The 25,874-nt window shown below is 37.9% G+C and overlaps 1 protein-coding gene across 4 annotated transcripts in view; it reads left to right on the top strand.

The window, feature by feature from the left end:
* The window catches only part of kif13a (kinesin family member 13A), a 123,229-nt gene that overhangs the window by 64,630 nt on the left and 32,725 nt on the right, over positions 1–25,874 (top strand). For all 4 annotated transcript variants that reach the window (XM_002932679.5, XM_004915284.4, XM_004915285.4 and 1 more), the window contains exons 7-22: positions 3,198–3,285; positions 4,164–4,298; positions 5,277–5,389; positions 5,781–5,892; positions 8,605–8,817; positions 9,103–9,213; positions 10,021–10,155; positions 12,831–12,961; positions 15,630–15,716; positions 15,788–15,954; positions 19,788–19,998; positions 20,551–20,713; positions 22,247–22,387; positions 24,445–24,594; positions 24,749–24,910; positions 25,653–25,826. In XM_002932679.5, the coding sequence (XP_002932725.3) occupies positions 3,198–3,285; positions 4,164–4,298; positions 5,277–5,389; positions 5,781–5,892; positions 8,605–8,817; positions 9,103–9,213; positions 10,021–10,155; positions 12,831–12,961; positions 15,630–15,716; positions 15,788–15,954; positions 19,788–19,998; positions 20,551–20,713; positions 22,247–22,387; positions 24,445–24,594; positions 24,749–24,910; positions 25,653–25,826 (2,293 nt within the window). The remainder of the gene's footprint in view (positions 1–3,197; positions 3,286–4,163; positions 4,299–5,276; positions 5,390–5,780; positions 5,893–8,604; positions 8,818–9,102; positions 9,214–10,020; positions 10,156–12,830; positions 12,962–15,629; positions 15,717–15,787; positions 15,955–19,787; positions 19,999–20,550; positions 20,714–22,246; positions 22,388–24,444; positions 24,595–24,748; positions 24,911–25,652; positions 25,827–25,874) is intronic.

Here is a 25,874-nt window from a genome sequence, read left to right on the forward strand (position 1 = left end):
GAATTAAATTTTTTTGGACAACCACGTGCGAGGTAGGTCAGCTTCTGGTTGGTAAGGGTATTATTTACTAGACTTCTCCAGAACGGTAGGGTTGGGGGGACCAAGGATTTCCATTATAAGAGAATGGCTTTTTTGGCATAGTATAGAAGCTGGAGGTAGCAGAGTCTGGAGTGGTGTGTGACACCTAAGTCCTCGGCCACTCCCAGTAGGCAAACAATTGGTGATAGAATCCGGGGAAAGCTTAGGGCATCAGAGATGTAGTTAACGATTTCTCGCCAATAGTTCTGCACAGCTGGACAGCTCCAGAACACATGCATATATGAGCCAGTGTCTCGGTCACATTTTATACCGGTATCTGGGGTGTGGGGGAACATCTTGGAAAGCCTGTATGGCGTAAGGTATACCCGGTTAAGGAACTTCATTTGTATGCACCGGAATATTTTGCTATATACGGAGCAATGGGGAGGGGAAGCGCAGAGACTTTAGCTTTTTTTTTGTTTCTAAATATATTATATATATTTATAGAGACCTACATTGTTTGGGGGTATAGTTTTCCTTTAAGTTCACACACACTTGACACACCAGTGTGGCTATTGCATTTCTGCACTTTTTATAAATACTTCAGGTGATTCCATAGTTTATTTAATTTTTCATATCACAAATATTTATAATATATGGAGGAAACAGCCATGTACTCTCATTCTCCTATCCATCCGTCCTTCCAAGTAAATGCTGTTTAGGAAACAATCTTTCATAATTTTTTCCATAGTGATTAATGCAAAATTCTAGTGAGGTTCCAAGCCATCTGCATCCATATAATTAACTTTGGTGCATTTTACTTGGCAGTAACACACAAATATTTTATGCCACGTTTTTCATTTTGAAATGTTGAAGGGAAAATCTACTGTATATAATAAGTTTAATTAACATTTATTGTACTGTAGGCATTGAAAATAGAGGTATATAGTATGCTCAGAGCTTTTCTGTTTCTATTTGCATTTCTGCATAATTTAGTAACTTTTCATAACCGTGATATCGACATATGGAAATCTGAATGACTCTAGTACCTATAAACCTTTTGTGTGCATTGTATATAACTGCATTTTACAGTACAGGTATTTAATATAAATTTAGATTACTGTAAGGGGATAGTTCAATGTGACACATCTGCTGAGTATAAATACTTTCAGTCTTAGAGACCAGCTAATGCATTACATTACATTACATTAACATTTATTTATAAAGCGCCAACATATTCCGCAGTGCTGTACAATAAGTGGGTTACATACATTGGACATACAGAGTAACATATAAAGCAATCAATAACCGATACAAGAGGTGAAGAGGGCCCTGCCCAAAAGAGCTTACAATCTACAAGCACAAACTTTGGCACTGTCAAGGCAAACATGGCACCTTGCAAACCATTCTTTTTAAAGCAAATATACAGTGAAATTCTAAAAAGTGCATTTCTGCTAAGGAGGTAATGTAAAAAAGGTGTTAAGTGTGGGACAGGAATTTCTCACCCTGCCCTTGTCCTGAACTCCTCTCCTTTGTAACTGGCACCCCACCTTGCTTGACAGTTTGCTTTGGTTTCTTTAGACACCATATCCCATTCAGAGACATCATATATAGGCAGTGGTGCCACCAGATGGGATGGGATATATCTGATGATGTAACCAGAGGCATAGGATGTATGTGTTGATGTCACCAGAGGTGAAGAATTAAAAAAAAAAAACACACACACAACCCAAGCCTCTTCTTTTTTTGTTTTTTTATTGGTTTTTAAGTTTTCCAGAAAAAAAATGAAAACAGAGAGAATCATACAAACAGTGCATATGGTATGCCATTGAATGGGGTTGTTTTTTTATACAGTGAAATGTGTAGTAAAGCTACATAATGGGTACCCAAGCCTCTTCTTAAAGGGGTTGTTCACATTTGACTTGTAGTATGATGTAGAGAGCAATATTTTGAGAAAATTTGCAATTGGTCTTCATTTTTTTTTTTAAATATTTGTAGTTTTTTTAATTATTTTTCTTTTTGTTCAGCAGCTCTTTAGTTTGGGATTTTAGCAGTTGTCTGGTTGCTAGGATCCAGAAAAATAAGTAAAAAAAAAGTAACAGTAACAATAAAACTGTAGCCTCACAGAGCAATAGTTTTTTGGCTGCCGGGGTCAGTGACCCCCATTTGAAATATGGAATGAGTCAAAAGAAGGCATCAAATTATTCAAAAACTATAAAAAAAAAAAAAATGATGATGGCTAATTGAAAAGTTGCTTAGAATGGGCCATTCTATAATATACTAAAAGTTAACTTAAAGGTGTACCACCCCTTTAATCATTGGCCCAAACCTTCTGCCCCTTTTGGATAACATTTAGAAGATAATATGTACCGGTCAGCTATATAAAGCAAACATACCCAGGTTAGGAACTCTTACACACAAAGGCCTCATGAACCTCTCACATTGGTTTTCCTGTGTCAATGGGATATATTTGTCATAACTCATATAAAATGTATAACTTTGAGTGTTTTATCAAATCATGTTAAACCTGTTACCCAGATAAAACCACTAGAACTAGAAAATAGTGCAACTCTTCAAGGATTACAAACTTTGGAACACATTTATCAAAATATAAAAAAAAAAACCTTTGCCAGAGGATAACTCCAAATTTCTCTAGGAACCTGTTATCCAGAATCTCGGGAACAACGGTCTTTCTGTAATTTGGACCTCCATATCTTAAGTCATCTAAAAAATTAATAAAACATTAAACCCAATAGAATTATTTTGCATCCAATAATGCTTAATTATATCTTATTTGGGATAAAATACAACTTTCTGTTTTATTATTACTGAGAAAAAGGAAATCAATTTTAAAAATCTGAATTATTTGATTAAAATGGAGTCTTATGGGAGACAGGCTTTCTGTAATTCGGATCTTTCTGGATAATGGGTTTCCAGATAATGGATCCCATACCTGTACAAGTAAATAGAGCCATAGAGTTTTTATGGGCCATTTTTGGCAACAATTCTGTTCACCCTTTTGTAAATTTGCCAGTTATTCTCTAGGGGACATAGATTCATAGATACTCAGATGCTGTACCCATGGTAAACGTTGGAGTATCTAATCAGTTTTTATAGTCCTAGCCAGAACACTGGACTTAACTTTTTCTCTGTCTTTTTTTTTTTTCTTTTTTTTAAAGCAATCGCCATTCCCTTAAGGTTCGGGAGCACAAGGTGTTGGGCCCATATGTTGATGGTTTATCTCAGTTAGCTGTAACTAATTTTGAGGTAAGTGTTTAACTGGGGTGCAGAATTCATCACAATTCAGAGCTGTCCCCGCAATCAGGTTTTCACAAAACACCCTCTGAGTTAATATCCACCTCAAAACAATAAAATTGCCTTTTTTATACTTTATTCATTCTTAGCCTCTCTTCTGAATTACCACTTCCACCAGCTGGGTGTCAACTGTACCCCCTCACTTCTTTTTGCTCTGCTTGTTGATTTGAACTTGTGCATACCAAACCACCCTAAGACACACACAGGCTTGCTTGCTGTAAATGTATGGTATGTGCGTGCACATAGCAATAAATGTTGTGCAGCCTGGCAAAACTGTGTGCCATCTGGGACATGCACTGACACTCATTTAGAGTTGTGTCTCTCTGTGCAACAACACACTTTGTTCCTGATTGCAGCAAATAATTGCAGAGAGAGTGTGTGTGTGTTGGGGGGGGGGGGGGTTTGTTGCTCCTGGATGATTGTCTGTTGTATTTATTTGTTATGGAAAATTGTCTTGTGTTTTCTGTCTTGTTTTACCGCAAAGGACCTGTTCTGAAGTGTGGTGCAATTATCCATTATTTATTATGCAATTTGCATTCTTTTTGTTGTGCTCTACTTGTCACACAATGGTGCAACTTGCAGCTGGGTTTTCTATTTCTTCTAGCCAATTAAATCTGAACTGCTGTAATGCGACTTACTGCAAGATATCCTCTTAAATGGATTAGCCGAAACACGATTAATTGTTATACGTGCTGGCATAGTTAAAGCAGCAGTGTCAATAAATCAATGAAACATCATCTTTTGTTCAAAAAGGTGTTTTTTTATAGCCAGGTAGAATTGCTGTCCTCTATAAGAATATTTGACATACTCTTCACTTTTTTTTGCTTAAGGACATTGAATCTTTGATGTCGGAAGGAAACAAATCTCGTACTGTTGCTGCGACTAACATGAATGAGGAAAGCAGCCGTTCGCATGCTGTATTTAGCATCATTGTGACTCAGACCCTGTATGACCATCAGTCAGGGGTAAGGATCTGATGCAGTCTTCAAAATTGTCATTTGCATTGGGATAAAAACAAAATCAGAAAAACACTGCTCGAGAAAGAAACACGAAAAGCAAATTGCCTAGTTTAGATGATGAGATGATGAAAATGGTTGCTTTCCAAATGTAATGACTATATTGAGAGTACACCAGGTCTAAGCAGGAGAACAGTTTGAGATGAAAAAATGTAATTAGAAAAGAAATATATGAATATAACCAGATAGTCTGCAATATGAAGAAATATAAAGCTATCAGGTTTTATAGTGATATGTTGCATATTTGGCCTGTTTGCTGGCATTATTTTTACAATTCTCATCTACCCAATCAGATAAAAGGTAACTGCAGATTTATTGTTTTGAATTACTACTCTGGGGGAAATTTGCTCCAGGTTACAACATAACCCTGTATCAACTTTGGAATACATTTTTTTAAGCTTTCATGGAATTAGTTCAAAACCATTCATCATTTGTAAATTTTCCTGTGGTGTTTTAACAAGATTCTTCCCATTCCAGGGACAGTACATATATATATATATATATATATATATATACACAATCCTAAGCGGCTGTCTTTGTTACGTTTGGAGATAAAGATTATTTATTTATATATAAGGATTTATTTATATTTCAAAGAGGTTGAAAACTGAAAGTGGCTTAATTATCTTGTTCATCGCAAAAGTAACAATATATGTTTTTTAATTAAAAGAACAGGCAAAAATATGATCAGCGCAAGCCCTATTCATTGAGCTTATGTTGAACACTGTGTAAACGCCTACTTTCATTAAACATTGCACTCCTGTAACAATTTCAACAGCCCTTCTATTTTGTCAGGAGCTCAGAACCTTCATGTGTGATCAAAAAAAGATGGGTATTCAAGAAAAAGTTCTGTTTTGTATGGAAGGCTTGCTTCTGAGTTTCAAGATTATAGTAAGGGGGTCTCATTGTTTTGTTTTTTATGGGTAGAACTCAGGGGAGCGCGTCAGCAAAGTGAGCCTGGTGGACCTAGCTGGGAGTGAGCGAGTGTCCAAAACAGGTGCAGCAGGAGAGCGCCTAAAAGAAGGAAGCAACATAAACAAGTAAGGAACTTAGTCACTTTTATAAACACAATGGATCCTCAAAAAACTATTCTTTTAGATTGGTATCCATTTTAGTTAATGATTCTCAGCTAAGGACCTACCAACCCAATCAGAATGATAACTCACTGAAAGCTTACAGATTATTGGGTGGTTAACTGAGGGTCACACATGGGAGAAACTAAGCAGACTGAAGAGGTTTATGATTTATTATGAAGGATTTTGTTAGACACAAAAACTTTTATTTATTCGCTCATTCTTTTCTTCATTCTTATTGGTGTTACTTCTATACATATTTTAAAACAACCCATAAGCAGCAAGCTTAGAAGAATGTCTTACCATTACATGTATATAGTATAAGGTGACCTTGACATTTGCCCATTCTCTTTTCCAGATCACTCACAACCTTAGGCTTGGTTATATCTTCTCTGGCGGATCAAGCAGCTGGTAAAGGGAAGAACAAGTTTGTGCCATACAGAGATTCAGTGCTTACATGGCTACTTAAGGTAAAGACAAACACCTTTTACTCTAAATGTTACCTTAGTTAGGTGCCACATGCAAACGTTGCTAGTGTTTACAAATAAAAAGTACTGCAGGTATGGGATCCCTTATCCAGAAAGTTCCGAATAACGTAAACACCATCTCCCATAGACTCCATTATAAGCAAATAATTCTAATTTTTTAAAACAATTTCCCTTTTCTCTCATAATCTCTAATAATAAAACAGTACCTTGTCTCCTTACTGGAGACAAAACAAGCCTATTGGGTTTATTCAATGTTTAAATTATTTTTTAGCAGACTTGTGTTATGGAGATCCAGATTACGGAAGGATCCCTTATCCGGAAAACCCCTGGTCCCAAGCAGTCTGGATAAGAGGTCCCATACCTGTAGACATTAAAAAACAGACATTAATTTTTTTTGTTCTTTATAGTGGTCTAATGGAACAGGAAAAAAAAGAAATATTTTTCTGTGCTAAATCTTTGTTAGAGAAAGACAAAAATATTGGCACATTGTGGGAACTGGAAGTGGGGCACAGCAACTATGCATTTATTTATTTAGTGCAAAAAATGTTATGTATGGGGGACTCCCGTTTACACATTATGAAATTCGAGGGTGCTGGTCCCTCACTATATACTGAAGATTGGGCAGACACAGGAGGAAAGGCGAGGGTGTGTTGGTGAGTCTTTTGAAATAAAATCTCCTTGCGTGCCTTAACCCTAGATTCGGCCTGCTGCACAATCCCTATTTCCACCATCTTGCCACCGCCAAACTTCAGGAGAAACACCCTCTAGATTTGATGGCAATGAACAGAGCGATGCCATTAAACTATGTACTGTTTTGTAGTACCGTACTTGTACTAAGCTTGATTTTGCACAAAAATGCTAGAGTTTATTGTTTCTTAAATACATTCATTGTGTAGAAGGGCTTACCTAACCATGGGAATTATGAAGCCATTCCTAACTGTGGCTACAAGGCCTTTTCTGTTGTGTGAGAGGGAGCTGGCATTCTGCAAACTCTTTTGAGGCATTAAAAACATAAAAGGGCACTGTATTTGTAAATCCTAATATTAATGGTGTTAGTTAAGGTATGTGATGTAGCAACTAACATGCAGATATTCAGATAATCATTTTAAATAACAAACAATTCTAACTTTTTAGTTTAATTGTGAATTGTAGAGTAATCAAATAAAAATGTATATTTTTCTACCTTTAATATTGACACTGATATTCTTTGATATTCTTCATTTAGCTACTCTGTGCTCCCTAAATGGTTATAAATATTTTTGGCTAATAGAGCAGCTGTTTTGTGTCTGTAATTGCTGAGGCTGTCGAGTGCACAGCACAATAAAGAATCTATGGAAATATTTAGACTCACTTATGTAAGACATGTTTCTACAGAACGTGGTAAACACTGCAAGGAAAGTTCCAGTGATTTATTAACTTTAAGCCACAGCTTTCCCATCTGCTTTCCCTTTCAAATTTAGCCAGTCCAGATGAGAAAGCAAATTTATCAATTTGCCCTCCTAACAAACAGCAATGGTACTAAAAGGTCCAATTTCATCTAGGAGGCAGGAAGACAGGAAAAATAGCAGAGGTGTTCCTGCTTTTTCCAGCTTTAGCCTGTTCCTTTTTGCCATCCTGTTTACTAGGAGGAAGGTTTTTTTCCTTCTCTTCTCTCTGGTCTTCCTCTGCTTAGGCACAGCCTAAACTCTATGCTGCTCCCTGCACTTTTATGTAGGACCACTCTCTATGGGCCTTCTAGTTTGTATCCTAATATGATATCTGAGAATACTGCTCTGGCACCTGTTCCCACAGATCCAGGGGAGCCACACAGGAAAGCCTCTCAAAAAAGGGCCCAAAACCCTTAAAATAATACGTTCATGGGAAAATATGTTTATTTTTTCAAAACATATCGGTTAATAGAGCTTCTCCAGCTTTAAAATCAATTTTTCAAAAACACAAACAGATTTTTTAACATTTAATTTTGAAATTTCACATGGTGCTAGCCATATTCTTCATTTCCCAGGATACCACAGGCATGTGACCTGTGCTCTGATAAACTTCAGTCACACTTTACTGCTGAGCTGCAAGTTGGAGTGATATTATCCCCCTCCCAGCAGCCGATCAACAGAACAATGGGAAGGTAGCAAGATAGCAGCTCCCAGTAGATATCAGAATAGCACTCAATAGTAAGAAATCCAAGTCTGGCTTGGGACTCCTCCAGTTACATGGGAGTAGGAGAAACAATAGGTTACCTGAAGTAGTTCTAATGTGTAGCGCTGGCTCCTTCTGAAATGTCAGGCACAATGCACTTAAAAAAATACATTTGTTGGCTCAAGAATGAAGGATTAAATGTTAGAGTGAATTATTTGCCGTGTTAACAGTGTAATTTAGAGATAAAAAGCTTCCTCAGCCACCCATGCAGACCCAAGTTTTCACCCTCCAGCAGTCATACCGGAGTGTCTTTTCTCAAAACCATGCAGAGGCAACACAGGGAGTCCCACATGATTCTTCTTGCCTCTTATTCTCTAATTTTTGGGACACACATATCAGAAACAAAAGAAGCAGGTTTTTCCAGTCAGCCTGTCTCCTTTGGTACCTGTGCTGCCTCAATGAGAATACTCCTTTCAAGCTAAACTTAAAGAATTTTCTAGCTTTCTTTTGTATTTGTTTAAATGGGTATTTTTAAATAATATTTTTTTGTTTTTTTATTTATAGGACAATCTTGGAGGCAACAGTAAGACTGCCATGATAGCTACCATTAGCCCAGCAGCTGATAACTATGAAGAGACACTCTCTACACTAAGATATGCTGATCGAGCAAAAAGGATAGTTAATCATGCTGTGGTAAACGAAGATCCCAATGCTAGAGTTATAAGAGAGCTGCGGGAGGAAGTGGAAAAACTAAAAGAGCAGCTTTCCCAAGCAGAAGTATGTGTCCACTATCCTGTCAATAGAACCTTACCCTACAATCTTAAAGGAACGTCCTGCTTAGCCAAATCATGTATATACGTGTTATAACTTATGGTTCAGGGTTTGCAATATAAAGGAACTCTAGGAACTCTGTAGGAACTCTACAACTCAAAGGTTTCTTTATACCTTTGAGTCGTAATTTTGTTGTCTGGTTGTTATTTCGTACCTTCAGATTTGTAGAAATGCAATCATGTTTCTGAGAGTTCCTTGAATTCTGTTTGTTTCTTTTTTTTTTCTCCTTAGTCTATGAAAGCACCTGAGCTGAAAGAAAAATTAGAAGAATCTGAAAAGCTAATTCGAGAGCTAACAATCACTTGGGAAGAAAAGCTGCGGAAAACTGAAGAAATAGCACAGGTGTTATTTACCGTTTATTTCATTCTGTTTATATAGACTGATGTACAATATATACCAGCGTAAGGTCTCTGATCATCTGGTCATGTCTTCTTTTGGCCTCTTGTAAAGAGATTTTAAAGCACAAAAGTAGAGTTGTGGGAGGAGGTAAGGAGCTTGCAGACAGCCAGCCAATAAGATAAATATCTGCTCAGGCAAGGTGTAACTTGCATCCTTAGCCAGTAATACATAAATACAAACTAGGTGAAAATGGAAGATAATTGTACATCCAGCTGTTAAAGGGGAAGGAAAGATATAATGAATGGGGGTGCCAAATGTTAGGCACCACCCAGTGATTATAATACTTTGCCTGAGACCCTGGGCCAGTGCTTCTGGTGAAAACTGCACCGGCCTGTAGTACTACTGTAGGAGCACCACACCACTGTCTTCTTCTTTACGCCTCATGCACACCTGAATCTGGGATGCAGAGAAGATCCAAGAAGCAGAGGAAAGTTGCAGCATGGTTCTCCTACAGCAGAACCCCAGACCAGTGCACCAGGAAACTGAAGGACTGATAACTTTGAAATTAATTTGTACTTAGTGCAAGGACATACATATGCTGGTCTTGTTTTAATGGCATCACTTCAAACAGGCTTTGCGCAGACTAAAGAGAAGCTTCAGCTAATACTAATAAACACTATCTAAGAAATAGTCAGTCTCTTCACTCTCACTACTATTTGTGGTCATTTTTTCCTGTATTGTTAGCTGTGTCATATCAATTTATATTTATTTCTTTTGTTCAATGGCTTATTTCACTGTTGCTATCCACAGGGAAGGCAAAGGCAGCTGGAAAGCATGGGCATCTCTCTGGAATCCTCTGGAATTAAGGTTGGAGATGATAAATGTTACCTGGTGAACCTGAATGCTGATCCAGCTCTTAATGAACTTCTGGTGTATTATTTAAAGGTGAGACATGTGAGGTTTTTCACTAGGAAACAGTGGGACAGCAGTGCAAATATTTGGCACATTCTGTATATGTTTGGTTTTAGATGGGGTTTGTCTTCACACATTGGCGATAATTGTTCTTCCCTGTTTTTCTCTTATTCAACCTTTCTATCTGACCTTGGATTATATAGAGCAGTGGAGATTTTTGTAAGGAATTAGTGATTAGCAATTTTTTTTACATGGATTTGCAGCAAAACTCTGCAGAGTTTTTTTTGTAAAATTGCATTTAAAATTTGCTGTGGCAAAAAATCCACAGAGAAAAAATAGCCACTGACTTTAATGCATTTGGAGTGAGAAGAATTTGCACACATAAAAAATTGTCATGTGGTAGCCACGAAAACACGCAGTTTTCAGCAGTTTTACTAATTTTCCAGCAGAGCAAAGTGCGAATAAATGTTCTTTTCTGACTTCTCATTCTTAGAGCAGGTAGGCCTCTGAGTTTATATATTGCTGTTAGTGACCTTGTTTAATTGATATCACCACCCTTCATAAACCTTAAGGTGCTTATTAGAATAATAGCCACACTCTGTTGTGAAGCGGAAATGACTAAGAAAGCATCATTACTAGCTTAGTAACGCTTAATTTAATTTAACCCTTAAAGAAATAGCACATGACTCATTAGCAATTGCTCTTACTTGGTATGGTGATCTCTAAAAAATATGTTTTTAGTATATTTGCATTAAAATACATTAAGTAATGTTTAAAAAAAAAAATTGGTTTTATTGCTATGGAAATGTCTTCATTCCTGCTGGCATCATTAAAAGGAAGAACAGTTAACTCTATCTTCAGTGTCACAGGAGGGCCCAGAGTTTTGGGTGGTATAAATGACTTCTTATACAGAGAGTACTTACAGTGGTGTGAAAAACTATTTGCCCCCTTCCTGATTTCTTATTCTTTTGCATGTTTGTCACACTTAAATGTTTCTGCTCATCAAAAACCGTTAACTATTAGTCAAAGATAACATAATTGAACACAAAATGCAGTTTTTAAATGAAGGTTTACGTTATTAAGGGAGAAAAAAAACTCCAAATCTATATGGCCCAGTGTGAAAAAGTGATTGCCCCCCTTGTTAAAAAATAACTTAACTGTGGTTTATCAATTTCAATTTTCAATTTCAATATCAATTTCTGTAGTCACCCCCAGGCCTGATTACTGCCACACCTGTTTCAATCAAGAAATCACTTAAATAGGAGCTACCTGACACAGAGAAGTAGACCAAAAGCACCTCAAAAGCTAGACATCATGCCAAGATCCAAAGAAATTCAGGAACAAATGAGAACAAAAGTAATTGAGATCTATCAGTCTGGTAAAGGTTATAAAGCCATTTCTAAAGCTTTGGGACTCCAGCGAACCACAGTGAGAGCCATTATCCACAAATGGCAAAAACATGGAACAGTGGTGAACCTTCCCAGGAGTGGCCGGCCGACCAAAATTACCCCAAGAGCGCAGAGACAACTCATCCGAGAGACCACAAAAGACCCCAGGACAACATCTAAAGAACTGCAGGCCTCACTTGCCTCAATTAAGGTCAGTGTTCACGACTCCACTATAAGAAAGAGACTGGGCAAAAACGGCCTGCATGGCAGATTTCCAAGGCGCAAACCACTTTTAAGCAAAAAGAACATTATGGCTCGTCTCAATTTTGCTAAAAAACATCTCAATGGTTGCCAAGACTTTTGGGAAAATATCTCGTCTGGACCGACGAGACAAAAGTTGAACTTTTTGGAAGGTGCGTGTCCCGTTACATCTAGCGTAAAAGTAACACAGCATTTCAGAAAAAGAACATCATACCAACAGTAAAATATGGTGGCGGTAGTGTGATGGTCTGGGGTTGTTTTGCTGCTTCAGGACCTGGAAGGCTTGCTGTGATAGATGGAACCATGAATTCTACTGTCTACCAAAAAATCCTGAAGGAGAATGTCCGGCCATCTGTTCGTCAACTCAAGCTGAAGCGATCTTGGGTGCTGCAGCAGGACAATGACCCAAAACAAACCAGCAAATCCACCTCTGAATGGCTGAAGAAAAACAAAATGAAGACTTTGGAGTGGCCTAGTCAAAGTCCTGACCTGAATCCTATTGAGATGTAGTGGCATGACCTTAAAAAGGCGGTTCATGCTAGAAAACCCTCAAATAAAGCTGAATTACAATAATTCTGCAAAGATGAGTGGGCCAAAATTCCTCCAGAGCGCTGTAAAAGACTCGTTGCAAGTTATCGCAAACGCTTGATTGCAGTTATTGCTGCTAAGGGTGGCCCAACCAGTTATTAGGTTCAGGGGGCAATTACTTTTTCACACAGGGCCATGTAGGTTTGGATTTTTTTTCTCCCTAAATAATAAAAACCCTCATTTAAAAACTGCATTTTGTGTTTACTTGTGTTATCTTTGACTAATAGTTAAATGTGTTTGATGATCAGAAACATTTTGTGTGACAAACATGCAAAAGAATAAGAAATCAGGAAGGGGGCAAATAGTTTTTCACACCACTGTATAGCTGTTTACATGTCATGTAGTTGTCTTAATTCAATATGTTGTACATTTATTAAATATTAATACTGGATTAATTGTGAGCGCCTACTACTATTTAGGAAATGTATAGCTCCTTCAACTGTGAAAATTTTCTGTATCCTTTTGCTACAGGGTCACAACAGAATAGGTGCTGACACGTCTCAGGATATTCAGCTCTTTGGCATTGGAATACAGCAGGAGCACTGTGTGATTCATGTGGCCTCAGATGGCGATACTTATCTCATACCGAAGGAAAATGCACGGTAGGTTTGTTATCTTCCTAGTTTTTTTCATGCTTTGTTCATATGTATGTTTTTAAGTGTTTGTATTTAATGGGCAGCAATATGACTTTTTGTCATTTGGTGCTTTATCCATTAGCATATACAGTAGCCATGTGCAGTCTGTCGCAGGCTGGCTCATCTTTGGTCATGAAAGTGAAATAAGCCAATGCAGAATGTATAGTGACTAGTTAAATATTTAGAAGTTAGCTGACACTTTGGGAGTAGGAGGTTTGCTTAGTTGTAAATTAGCAATATTTGTCATGCTATTCTCTTGTGTCATTTACTGAGCGTTAAGCATCCCTCTATAAAGCCAAACCCTGTTATTATAAGTTAATATAACAAAGAGAATTTGTAATTTTCAGGAACTCCTTTATTATTAAAAGGTGTCTGGGCCTGTACCTTTAGGCAATAGCCAGTTTAGAATGTAAAACGTATTTGTCTAAATGAAATGGAATGCAAAGCAGTATGTGTTATGTAGGACCCTGTGCTGTGTTTAGCTCTGGGTGAAACAAGGAAGCATTTGATTGGATGTATTGTTATTAGCTATCATAAACGGACTACAGTTTTAAGGGACACCTATGACTTTTGAATCTTCAGTGTTCGGAAGTACAGGTATGGGACCTGTTATCCAGTATGCTTGGGACTCTGGGTGTTCCCGATTAGGGATCGATTCGTAATTTGGATCTCCATAACTTAAGTCTGCTTAAAATCATTTAAACATTAAATAAACCCAATAGGATTGTTTTGCCTCCAATAAGGATTAATTGTATCTTAGTTTGGATCAAGTGCAAGGTATTGTTTTATTATTACAGAGAAAAAGGAAATAATTTTTAAAAATGAGAATTATTTGCTTATAATGCAGTCTATGGGAGACAGCCTTTCCGTAATTCGGAACTTTCTGGATAACTGGTTTCCGACTAAGGGATCCCATACCTGTAATAACTTTTGTGCATGTTCCCAAGTCTACAGTTTTAAGTGAATGGTGTAACGATGAAGACAGCAAGCCCTATGGCTGATATAGGAGACCAGTAGTACACAGGGTCTTTCTATGCTCCTGACTGTTGCACAATAAATATATATATATATATATATATAACTGCAATAGAGGCCAGCACTCACAGGACTTTTTTCAAAACTACATTATCAAAAAAAATTAAGATTTTACAGCAAGTATTGAAGCATGGTTTTTTTATTTGTCCGACGTTTCAGTTCCAAACAAGAACTTTCCCTGATGAACTTTGTTTAGTTCTGTTTGTGAATGTCAATTCTGCAAAAGGTTTTTTTCTAGGAAAAAAGGACTTTTTGATTCTCTTAATGTGATTTCCTTGTTTATTTGTATATCTATATCTACTCTGCCCTTTAAATATTGTTGAAATGTTGTTTAACTAAAACTCTAATCATCCCCTGTTGAGTTTGTATGTAGTTCAACAACATGTTGATGGATTGGTTTGCAGTTGCCTATAGTATTGTAGTACTCTCCATTATAAAGACAAAGTTGATGTAAATGATAAAACAGGGTATAAACTGCCTGTTATTCAGCTGTGGAAGGATTACTAAATCCCCAAACAAAGCAGTACGAGACATGGTTCCAAGCGGAGTGTTTGACAGAGACAGTCGTGCAATAGCATGTCTGACATGAGAGCCAGCACAATAGCCCAGAGCTGGTACTGTCCTGTGCCAGGAGGGCGGGAGTCAGACTGCAGGGCTAGAGGAGGAGTTGGCAGATGGAAAGACTGACACACATGGGAGAAATGAATAGGGAACATGGGAGGTGGAGGAAGTAGAAAGAATTTGGGATGGTTTCAGCATTAATTTGGCTGAATAAAATGCTGACCTCCATTTCATTTTCATCTCATGCTAGCGCAGGGTAAATCAGGGGATTGTGTACGGTAATCTTGCAAATATAGCAAAACTGTATATAGAAGGAAATCAATGCTTATTTCTGTTAATTGTGAGGGGAAATTATCAGCCACCACTTTATTTCAGGTTAACACGAATAAAGGACTTAGCCTTTCCCTCTGCACCCATAGGGGTGGGAATGGGGTGATGACAGAATGGGACGGGTGGAAGAAGAGATGCAAATATCACTGGCCTTGATATAATATGCTCCAAACAGTGGAATGTTTTACATTTAGCTGCACTGTTCTTGTTGTTTTATGAAACTGTTTTTACTTATTTTCAAATAACAGAATGCAAATACAAATAATTTGGGATGCCGTTGTTTTCCCGGACAAACTTAGGAATGCTGGACAGACACAGGGGCCTAATGAGGAAGTGCAGGTGCCTTTGAGTATTGTTGTGGCCTGTGCTGCTCCCTTGTTAAAGGAAAAGTAACACTAAAAATTTTTAAGAAGAAAATCTATTCTACCCTGCCCCAATAACTGCCCTATCCTGCAAACCATTTAGTATTTTGAATGCTTTATTACAAAATACCTCTTAAAACTTGGCTGCCGGTCATTTGAACAAAGGTGATATGGCGATGCAGGGGAAGCATTCACTATGCGGCGATCGATCCTAGCCTGACTCCTTCCTATACAGAAGAAAGTCTAGGATCTAGTTTTGATCCGTACCATAGCTTAGTTTACACAGTGTTACCATTATATGTTGTATACCTCATTTAACTATGCTGTGTATTTATTTTTTTTTGCAGTACTTGTGTAAATGGCACCCTGGTTTGCGAACAAACACCACTGTGGCATGGGGACAGAATCCTATGGGGAAATAACCACTACTTTAGGTAACCACTCAAACCCCTTAATTTCAGCAATATAATAATATTTTACTCTAATAACTATTTCATATTTGTAGGCTTAATCTTCCAAAGAGAAAAAGGAAAGACTGGCTGAAAGAGTTTGAGAAGGAAGCAGGTTGTAGTGAAACGGATCTGGATGCCGCGAGTGAGGCATCATCTGAACCAGACTATAACTATGAGTTTGCACAAATGGAAGTCATAATGAAAGCTCTGAACAGCAATGGTAAGTTCTGGAAAAATAATAATGTTATGCTTGGATACATTCCAGTTGTTAGACCGTTATCTAAGGGGATTTTAAGTTTTTATCTTCAGTGTGATGACAGCGGTGGCCCAATTTTTTAGTTGCTTACATTTGCTTTAAAGAAATGTATAAGGCTCCACTGCCATATTGATTGCTATATCTGGAGGAGAAGCGGAGTGGAGCTGGCAAGGATATACTAGAATTTTAATACAAAAAAAATTCTTTCTGCTGCCATATTGTTTTACCAGAGACCTTGTACTAGATATCACACAGTATCACATTTCTCCAAATAACCCTATATAAAGGGCTATTAATTAGTTATTATGTTATTACCCTGTACTTAGCCATTTAAAACAGTATTGGTTTTATACAGTAGCTACAATTATTATAATAATAAACTAATATATTTTTAGCAAACATTTTGACATAAAAAGGCATTAGTTGATCTTTCCTTGACTTCATTATATTAATGGACAGCAAAGTACAAATGTATTTCATGTCGTGCTCACATATAGATAGCTGGTTGAGTCTGACTGACTCACATGTGCTGCAAGTAGGAGTATGGGGTGCGCAGCGTGTAATGGAGCTTTCCTGGACAGTATCCATGTGGGTGTGTTTCTTCAGGATCTTTTCTCCTGTCCAGTGGCATCGAGTCTTCCAGTATTTACACCACATCTGGAGCAAAGGTCCCGTATTGAGTGGTTCTTGCATGGGAATGTATTGGCTTCTGTTGTAGAAAACTGGTTATGGCCAGGAATAACTTCATCAGAGCAATTGACCATCCCATAACTTGAGTGTCAAAACATAATAATAATAAATAATTATTAAAAAAACTCGAGAGGGTATTACTTTAGTTAGAATCACAAAACTCCCCTGCCGCATGAGTGTGTGACTATAAATACATATATACAATATTTGCCTTTAAAAATACTTTTCCAAAAATAATTTTAAGAAAGATGTTTAACGGACCTGTAAGCTGTAGGGGGAAGGGGCCTCCTTCCTACTGTGTCTCTTACTACATTAATTTCTGTATGTTTGTACTAGGGATGCCACGAATCCCAGTTTCAGTTCGGAATTTGGATGAATCCAAACCTTCAGAGTCAGCTGAATCCCAAGAGCCTGACCCAACTGAATCCGAACCCTATATAAAGGATAAAAATTTGTTCCAGGCATAGTCCATTCTGGTGAAAGCACATTGGCTTTTCCCTTGTGCACACCAGCAGGCGCAGAGGGTTGGAATTCAGTTTGGTATTCGGGCCAAACTATTGAGGAGAATTTAGGAATTCAACCGAAAAACCAAACCAATGGGTTCAGTGCATCCCAACTTTTGTGTTATTTGTTATAATGCTTGTCCTCCCTGTGTGTACTTTTCTTCACTGTACAACAGTACTCTGCTCTGTGTCCTAGTAGCTCTATATACTGTAAATAAAGTTATATACTCATGTTATTAAGGCAAAGTTTCCTTTGGTGACTATAGTCATAAACTATTCTTTCTGCATGAATATTTTCATTTAGGTGTATGTAAAGGTGTGTGTGTGTGAGCGCAACTCTAGACAGATTATTTCTCCTCTGCACACCAGCATGCATACATATGAGCAGCCATATTTTGTCTTGTTTAATATTTTTGGACTGCAATAGTAGCAGAGCAGTCTTTTAAAGGAGCATTGTTTTTGTTTCCAATATTTTCTTTCATGTCAGCATAAACAAGACATAGTTTATTATACCAAAAAGCATAAAACAGGTATTGAAAAAAAAATAGGCTCTGTGAAAAATCATAGGCTCTGTGTATCATAGGCTTTATGTAACAATTTACTACAAGCTATTGGATTTTTATAATATAAGGCATTGTTGTGTAAGTGTGAGTTCACAGCACTGAAACAACAAGGGAGGCAAAAGAGGGAATGATAAATGTTAATATCTTAAAGGGGTGGTTCACCTTTAGGTTAACTTTTAGTATGCTATAGAACAGCATGTTCTTAGCAACTTTTTAGTTGGTCTTTATTTTTTATAGTTTTAAAATTATATGCTTTCATTTTCTGCTTCTTTATGACTTTTAGATATGGGGGGGGAAGCCAAAAATTATTGTTTTTTTAAAAGCTAGTTTCATTGTTGTTGGTACTTTTTATGACTTATATCTTTGTAGCCTTCTTCAAGCCTTTCATTCACACAACTGCCTGGTTGCTATGGTAAAGTGAACCCTAGCAACAAGGTAGCTACTAACATTCCAAACTGGAGCGCTGCTAGACAAAAGCTGTTACTACAAACCACAGAAAATAAAACTGAAGACCAATTGCAAATTATCCCAGAGTAGCACTGTTTACATCATACCAAACGTTAATTTAAAGGTGAACTACCCCTTTATGGTACAATGAAGGCATGATATATAGAATGCCCTCAGTGTTTGTTCTATAAAGCAAAATGGCCATTGTTGGATTCTATCAGTTTGTGCTTTTTTTTCGATTGCTGCTGCAGGATATACTGTATGTGCTTTAAATGGTGGTTTATTATATTTGTGGGGTTCCTTTGTTAATGCATGGGATAACATTTTTTTTGAAACCTGTTTTTATCTCTTGCATTATTGTGCTTTAATTTGCAATGAGAAATGCTTCATCATATCAGACTGCATTGAAACAGTATATTTTTTCTAGAGTGTTTTTGCATTTAAGCTTCTAGAAGCTTCATGTTTAAGGTGCGTAGCTTTTAAGAACACCTTGAGTGTATTCCCAACCCCCCACTTTTGTCAAAATATTGTATTTGTTTATGAAGAACCTGGGCATTGCCAGAGGCATTGGATGCATGTACAGCAGTGCTGTCCAACTGGCAGCCCGCGGGCCGACCCCCCTCTGTGTGGCCCCCCACCTATCTGGCTGCTTTGATGGCTTACTCCTGTGTAAGCTTTAAATGGTATCAGTACTGTGATTAACTGCCCCCCCTGCATGGTTCTCACCTCAGATTCAGGCTGTAATCAGGCTGTATTGTTTAAATATGTAATCCCCTGTGTTTTTCACACCTTTTAATACCTGCATTGTTCAACCCCTGCAGTGTTCACACCTCAGTCTCAGGCTGTAATCACCCCCATTGTTCCCCTGTTCACACCTCAGGAGCAGTAGAAACCCACAAATAAACCCTGCACACTACAAAAAGAACATATACTGAGGTGGTACTGCAATTAAAACGTTTTTTAATATATAGTTATTGTGCAGACTGTAGGAGCAGTGCCAGCATTGTGTCACTGTAGGCTGCCTGTGTGTGCCATATACACAGGCAGCATAGGGCAAGCAGAGTATGGCACACACAGGCAGGGTAGGGCAGGCAGAGTATGGCACACAGGCAGGGTAGGGAAGGCAGAGTATGGCACACACAAAGGCAGGGTAGGGAAGGCAGAGTATGGCACACAGGCATGGTAGGGAAGGCAGAGTGTGGCAGGTTTTTGCTGTACTACAACCATTAATATGGGTATGGTCATGTGATAACATGGGTGTGGTTTCAAGTGGGTGCGGTTTTAAAAAGGGGAGTGGTCAAAACTGGCTTCCATTATCGGCCCTCCACCACGTAGGTCGGAAAAATTCCGGCCCTCGGTACAACAGAAGTTGGACAGCACTGATGTACAGTATTTTAATAGTACTATGCACCTACCTACTTCCCTATATAAAGAATATATGTGCAGTTATTCACATTTCATGGTGCACCGGGACACCCTATAAACCCTTAGGCAACCTGCACTGGGTAAGTAAGTAGGTTCTTTGCATGTGCAGAGTCAGCAGCAATACCTTGTGCATTGGGATCATTCTTATGTTGAACTTTTCTCCCTGCAGATCCTGTTCACAATGTTGTGCAGGTTCTTGAGAAGCAGTACTTGGAGGAGAAGAGGACTGCCCTGGAGGAACAGAGGCTGATGTACGAACGAGAATTAGAACAATTGCGACATCAGCTCTCTCCGGACCGGCACCACCAGCACAGCACAGAGCGCCTCTCCTATGGCTCCCAAACAGCCCAGCAGAAAATGAACATGTGGGCTGAGGAGAGGTGAGCTTGTGAGGCATTACTGTACTGATAATCCAGAGCAGATCTGAACTATTTTGTTTCTATAGAATTACAAAAACTAAAAGAACTGAAAGATTAAAAGCACATTTTTTTGTCTCTTGTTTATAAGACAAAGCCTTGAAATTATAATTAAGTTGTTTATTGCTGGCGGTAAAGCTGGGTTGCTGAGACTTTTTTAGGTGAGAATGTTACAGCAGAACCTAACTCTGAGGTATATGCAGTTTATAAACCAACTGTAAACTTTGTACAATGTTGGCCCAAAGCTTGGGTCAAGAAAATATCCATCTTGCTCAGTGCAGCTGTATCATTTTTAGGTCATGTCTGATTAAGCCAAGCCTCATTTTATTACCCATTTTAGCCATGCCCAAAGATGCAAATATATATATATGTAATTACTCTTGTTCTATTACTACACACTGACCAAAATGTTCAAGAGGCTTAATTTACATTCCACTGAAAGTCTAAAGAAAGCCAATTCCCAATCTATATCATATATATCAAATGCTTCTGATGCTAATTTGTTTTCTTTGCCAGGGATGAACTATTCAGACAGAGTCTCTCTAAACTTAGAGAGCAGATTGTCAAAGCCAATACTTTGGTGAGAGAAGCCAATTTCCTGGCAGAAGAAATGAACAAGTGCACAGATTACCAAGTGACTCTGCAAATCCCAGCAGTCAACCTGAGTGCTAACCGCAAGGTAAGGCCTCCCTGGATTACTTGTTAATAAGCCTATATAGGGGTGCCTGGGTCAGTGTGATGGGGTCACTTTTTCAGTCGTAATCACTACTGCTTTGTTTAAAGACAGTGTGTTAAGAGTAAAAAGCATCTAATGGTGATAATGCATATATTAAAGCTACAGATTCTGGCACAGAAGGCAGACACTCAGACCTGCATCCACCCAGAATCCTACACTTCAGTCAGCTTTTAATTAGATCTGGTCAGGGGCAGACTGCAGTCTTTGAGCCCTCCTTTGCTGATTATTTATTTGTGTATATCTGTTTGCACTTATGATATGTCTTTCTGGTATGTTCAGCAAACTATGCCACTACATACACTTTTCAGTAGAATATATATATATATATAATATATACAAAACCAGAGAAAACGATCTGCACACCGAATTCGGCTTATATCTTCATTAACCTTGCCCGGATGCAGCTTGGGAAAAATCACCATATCTCATAAAACATAGCATACTCCAGGGACTCGAAGTTTCGGCTCCGGTCTACAGCCTTTCTCTTATATATATATATATATATATATAAGAGTCTTTTGAGTGTCTGCACCCCGAAGCTAATCAGTTCACGTAGTGGGATGTTTAGTCAAATAAATTATATAAAAAATGCTTTCACCCTGGCACACCCTATTTAAAATTCAACGTTCTTTATTGGGAGCACAAGAATTCCAACATTTCGGTCCTTACTAGGACCTTTCTCAAGGACCTCAGAAATCCCCTTGTCCAGAAAGCTCTGAATATGAATCATAATGAATCAAATAATTCTAATTTTCTAAAAAAATTATTTCCTTTTTCTCTGTAATAATAAAACAATACCTTGTACTAGATCCTAACTAAACTGTGCAAATCCACATTGGAGGTACAACAAACCTGTTGGGTTTATTTAATTGCTTACTAGTAGACTTAAGGCATGGTGATCCAAATTACAGAAAACCCCCAGGTCCCATGTATTCCACATAACTGATCGCATACATTCTAAGAAAAGAAAAAAAGGAAACATTTACTATACTGAACATTTTACCGGAAACTTTTTTTTGCCATATCAAATTTATTCTGCAGAAGTAACATGGATTTTTGGCAGGATAAACATTACTGTGCATTTCCACAAGTTTGCCTGATCCGTGGCTAGAAAAAAATATTGTGAAAAATAAATGTCTTTGTACATTGGGGTTTTCAGTTATTGCCGGCTGTCTGGCACCATAATGCACTTTCACTTTCAGCTTTAATGAATAACATCTAATAATGTTACTTTTGTGTGTATAATATCATGTATGGCCATGCTGTGGCATTTTACTGTATACAATAGACACCTAAACATGAATATGAAGATCAGATTTTTTTTCTAACAACATCCTTTAGTGTAGATTTTTTGCAGGAAAGATATTCTCCCTTTAATGTTGAAAATATAAAGGTAGTAATTAAATACTGATAAATTTATATTGCTGTTCTTCCTTCTAATGCCTTTTTATTAAAAAATGTCCCTTCTTTCTCCAGAGAGGGGCAATAGTGAGTGAACCAGCCATTCAGGTGCGGAGAAGATGCAGAGGAACACAAATATGGACAATTGAGAAACTGGAGAACAAACTTATCGACATGAGAGATGCATACCAGGAATGGAAAGAAAAGCCTCAAGAGGTAATGAAATCTATCCATACTATTCAAGCCTACAGATGGGAGTGGGAATAACCCATTATACAACAATAAAACTGGCCATAGTCTGCTGCCTTAGCCAGTCCTGAGTGATCTGGCAAATTATTGACCCATGCATGGGGCCAACCAAACTAGTATTGGCACTTGGCCAATTAAAGGGGTAGTTCACCCTCAAATTAACTTTTAGTATGTTATAGAATGAGCAGTTTTAAGCAACTCTTGAGTTGGTCTTCATTTTCAGTTTGTTTGTTTTTTTTTTATAGTTTTTGAATTATTTGCCTTATTCTTCCACTCTTTTCAGCTTTTAAATGAAGGTTGCTGACCCTGAAAGCCAAAAAAAACGCCTGTTCTGTGAAGCTACAATTTTACTGTTATTGTTATATTTTACTACTTACCTTTCTATTCAGGCCTGTTCATATTCAAATGGCTCACTCACACAACCACTTGGTTTCTAGGGTAATTTGGACCCTAGCAACAAGATATCTGCTAAAATTACAAACTGATGAACTCCTGAACAATAAGCTTAATAATTTAAAATCCACACATAATGAGAAATAAAGGCCAATTGACCAACTCTCTACATCATACTAAAAGTTAATTCAAAGGTGAACAACCCATTTAATGATCATGCTGCCTAAAGACCTGTTAGACAAAGACCTAACTGGGTGGGTTTCTCTCTGTATGAGTCTGTATAGGTCCTATTGCTCTGGGGCTAAATGATTAGATTAACCCACACTACTTGGCTGGCTTAACATATTAGCTGGCATCATCTATCATATTGAAAAAACTCCTTTCACACAGAGGAATCCTGATATCCATAATGCATTTTATGTCTGTGTTTATGAAGTATCAACTTTGAAGCCATGCACAGTCTTGTGTTAAGAAAAAGTATACATTTATCCCTTTAGTACCATGCATCATAGTATCTATGGCACTTACATGGAATTGTCACTTTCATGTGTGTGCTAATGAGCTGGAGCTTAAAAGCTCCCTGCTTTTCCACTAGAGCCTTTTTGAGCTAAAGGTAGGTGCAACAGGGTCTTACTACTCAGTCACATTGTTTGCTGGGGGACTCTATTTTAATTGCATCACAGACTCAAAGTCATTAGACAGTGTAGGACTCACGTACAATGAGGGGCCTTGACGTGGCACGTGAGCTTACATATTTTGGCCAAAGTGTGGTACTAACACCTCATTTTTTGTAAAAAAATTATTTTTAAAGGCAAACTAAGCGCTGGCAATCTTTCTTTCTCTTTGTGTATAATTAATGGCTTTTTATCGTTGCTAGCAGCTGGTCAACTCCAGATTGTGGGTTAGACCGAGCGCTGGCACAATAGTGTGTTTCTAGCAGCTGATCAACGCTACAGTGGGTTAGACCGATTTGGTGATTTCTTTCTGTGAATTGTTAGTGTGCCAGCTTTATGGATTCTAAATTCCTGGTTTCCTTCACTTTATGCAGGATCACTAGTCGCCTTGCAACCTGCATTCTGTTTAGCGTGAACCTTTCTGAAAACTCCCCCAGATATTTGTGTAAAATTTGTAATATAGAGGGTATAAAGGGGTATTCTCTCATCCAGAGTATCTGCCTTTATTCCTTTTTGCTGGGTGGTATGTATTGATTTGTTTATTGATGGATATTGTGGATATATTCTATAAATGTCATACTTTTACACAATAATCTGATTTAAAAAAATAAGTAAATAAAAAATTATTGCAGTACCACCCTGGTATGTTTTTCTCTAGTGTGCAGGGTTTATATGTGGGTTTCTATTGTATATATAATCCTTTATTAGGGGGATTTTTGAAACCTTAGCACCTAAATGTATATTTTTTTAAATTGTTTTACAGGGCAAGTATACTTTAGCCCGGAGTGCCCACCATTATTCTAAATTTCATATTTGTAATATGACTGGAAATTTAGCTTAAATGTAGCACAGAGTACTGGGGAGGCTATAATCAAAGTAGCATTGTTAGGTGTATGGCAGACAGCTGCAGAAAGAGGGTAATGCACTTTTACAAGCTTGATTCTATTTATCTTCCAGAACAAAAGGGTTTCTTATAAGAAAGGCAACCCATTTTATGAAGCTCAAGAAAATCACAACCTAATTGGAGTGGCGAATGTGTTTCTAGAGTGTCTGTTTTATGATGTAAAGCTGCAGTATGCTGTGCCTATTATCAGCCAACAGGGGGAGGTAAGAACCCAAGCATGTGTCATAAATCTGTTCATTGCTTACTGCACACAGAAGGGTTCCCTGAACCATTAAGATTGAATTATACCAAATTACTTTACTAGTATTTCTTGTCTGAGGATGAGCAGTGCTAATAACTTGCCTGTCTTCTCTTTAGGTTGCTGGTCGACTTCATGTAGAGGTGATGCGTGTAACTGGCGTGGTGCCTGAGTGCTTAGTAGGGGACGATTCCTCAGAGAACTCCAGTGAAAGCGGGAGCTTTGATATAATTGACAATAGTGGCGAAATCATCCATAGGACAAAAAAACTGACCTGCAGAGTGAGTACTTACAATGTTTAAGATGCCCTCCAATCATTTTGATGCTGGGTTTTTCTTTGGTTACTGGAAGCATCAGAAAATTAGGGCAACAGCAAAAACTTATTTAACCCACACTTAGGGCCACATTCATGAAAACGCGAGTTTGAATCCCGAATGGGACAAATTCGGATTGGATACGAAAATTTCTGATTATTGCAAATATCCCGAAAATGCTTGCGAAAAAATCGTATTAGTCACGATAATATCGTATTGGCGATCTGAAAGTCACGAAATTTTCGTACCAAACTATTGTAAACAGCGGGAAAACCTTTCCGATTTTTTCGCACAAGTGTATGAAAAAGTCGCGCAAGACACAAAAAATTTGGTGAAAATACACTCGGAGCGTTCGTGTCTTAATAAATCTGCCCCCTAGAGTTCAGTTCTGTAATTGAAAGCATAATATATGATAAGTTTATGTATTATTGCTGTGGCATTGATGCAAATATTAGTCACCATTTTAACCTCCTTCACATCTGGCTCAGTGAGTAGTCCTTCTGTCTATTGCAGTAAAATAGAATACTGCTTGGGCACTATCTGCCAGGAGCTGGTATGGTGTACCTGTGTCTGTATGGGTTTCCTCTTGATACTTCTCGGTGTTCCTTAAAATAATAAAGCATTCTGTTTTTCTTCTTGTGTATGCTAATTTAGAGCATTAATCAACATTTTCTATTTTTTTTTTTATAACTCTCTTCTTTTCCTCTAGGTTAAAATAAAAGAAGCAACTGGCCTTCCCTTGAACCTGTCCAACTTTGTGTTCTGCCAGTACACGTTCTGGGACCAGCTTGAGCCTACAGTTGCACCACCCATGGTCAATCCTGACATGCCTTCACCTCGGAGCAAAGATGTGCAGTTTACAGTTAAATTTGCTCATGCTAAAGTAAGATTTTAGAAGGTTATTACAGGCTCCAAGCCTTAAAGGAGAACT

The sequence above is a fragment of the Xenopus tropicalis genome, chromosome 6 (assembly GCF_000004195.4).
Source record: "Xenopus tropicalis strain Nigerian chromosome 6, UCB_Xtro_10.0, whole genome shotgun sequence".
Lineage (NCBI taxonomy): Eukaryota > Metazoa > Chordata > Amphibia > Anura > Pipidae > Xenopus > Xenopus tropicalis.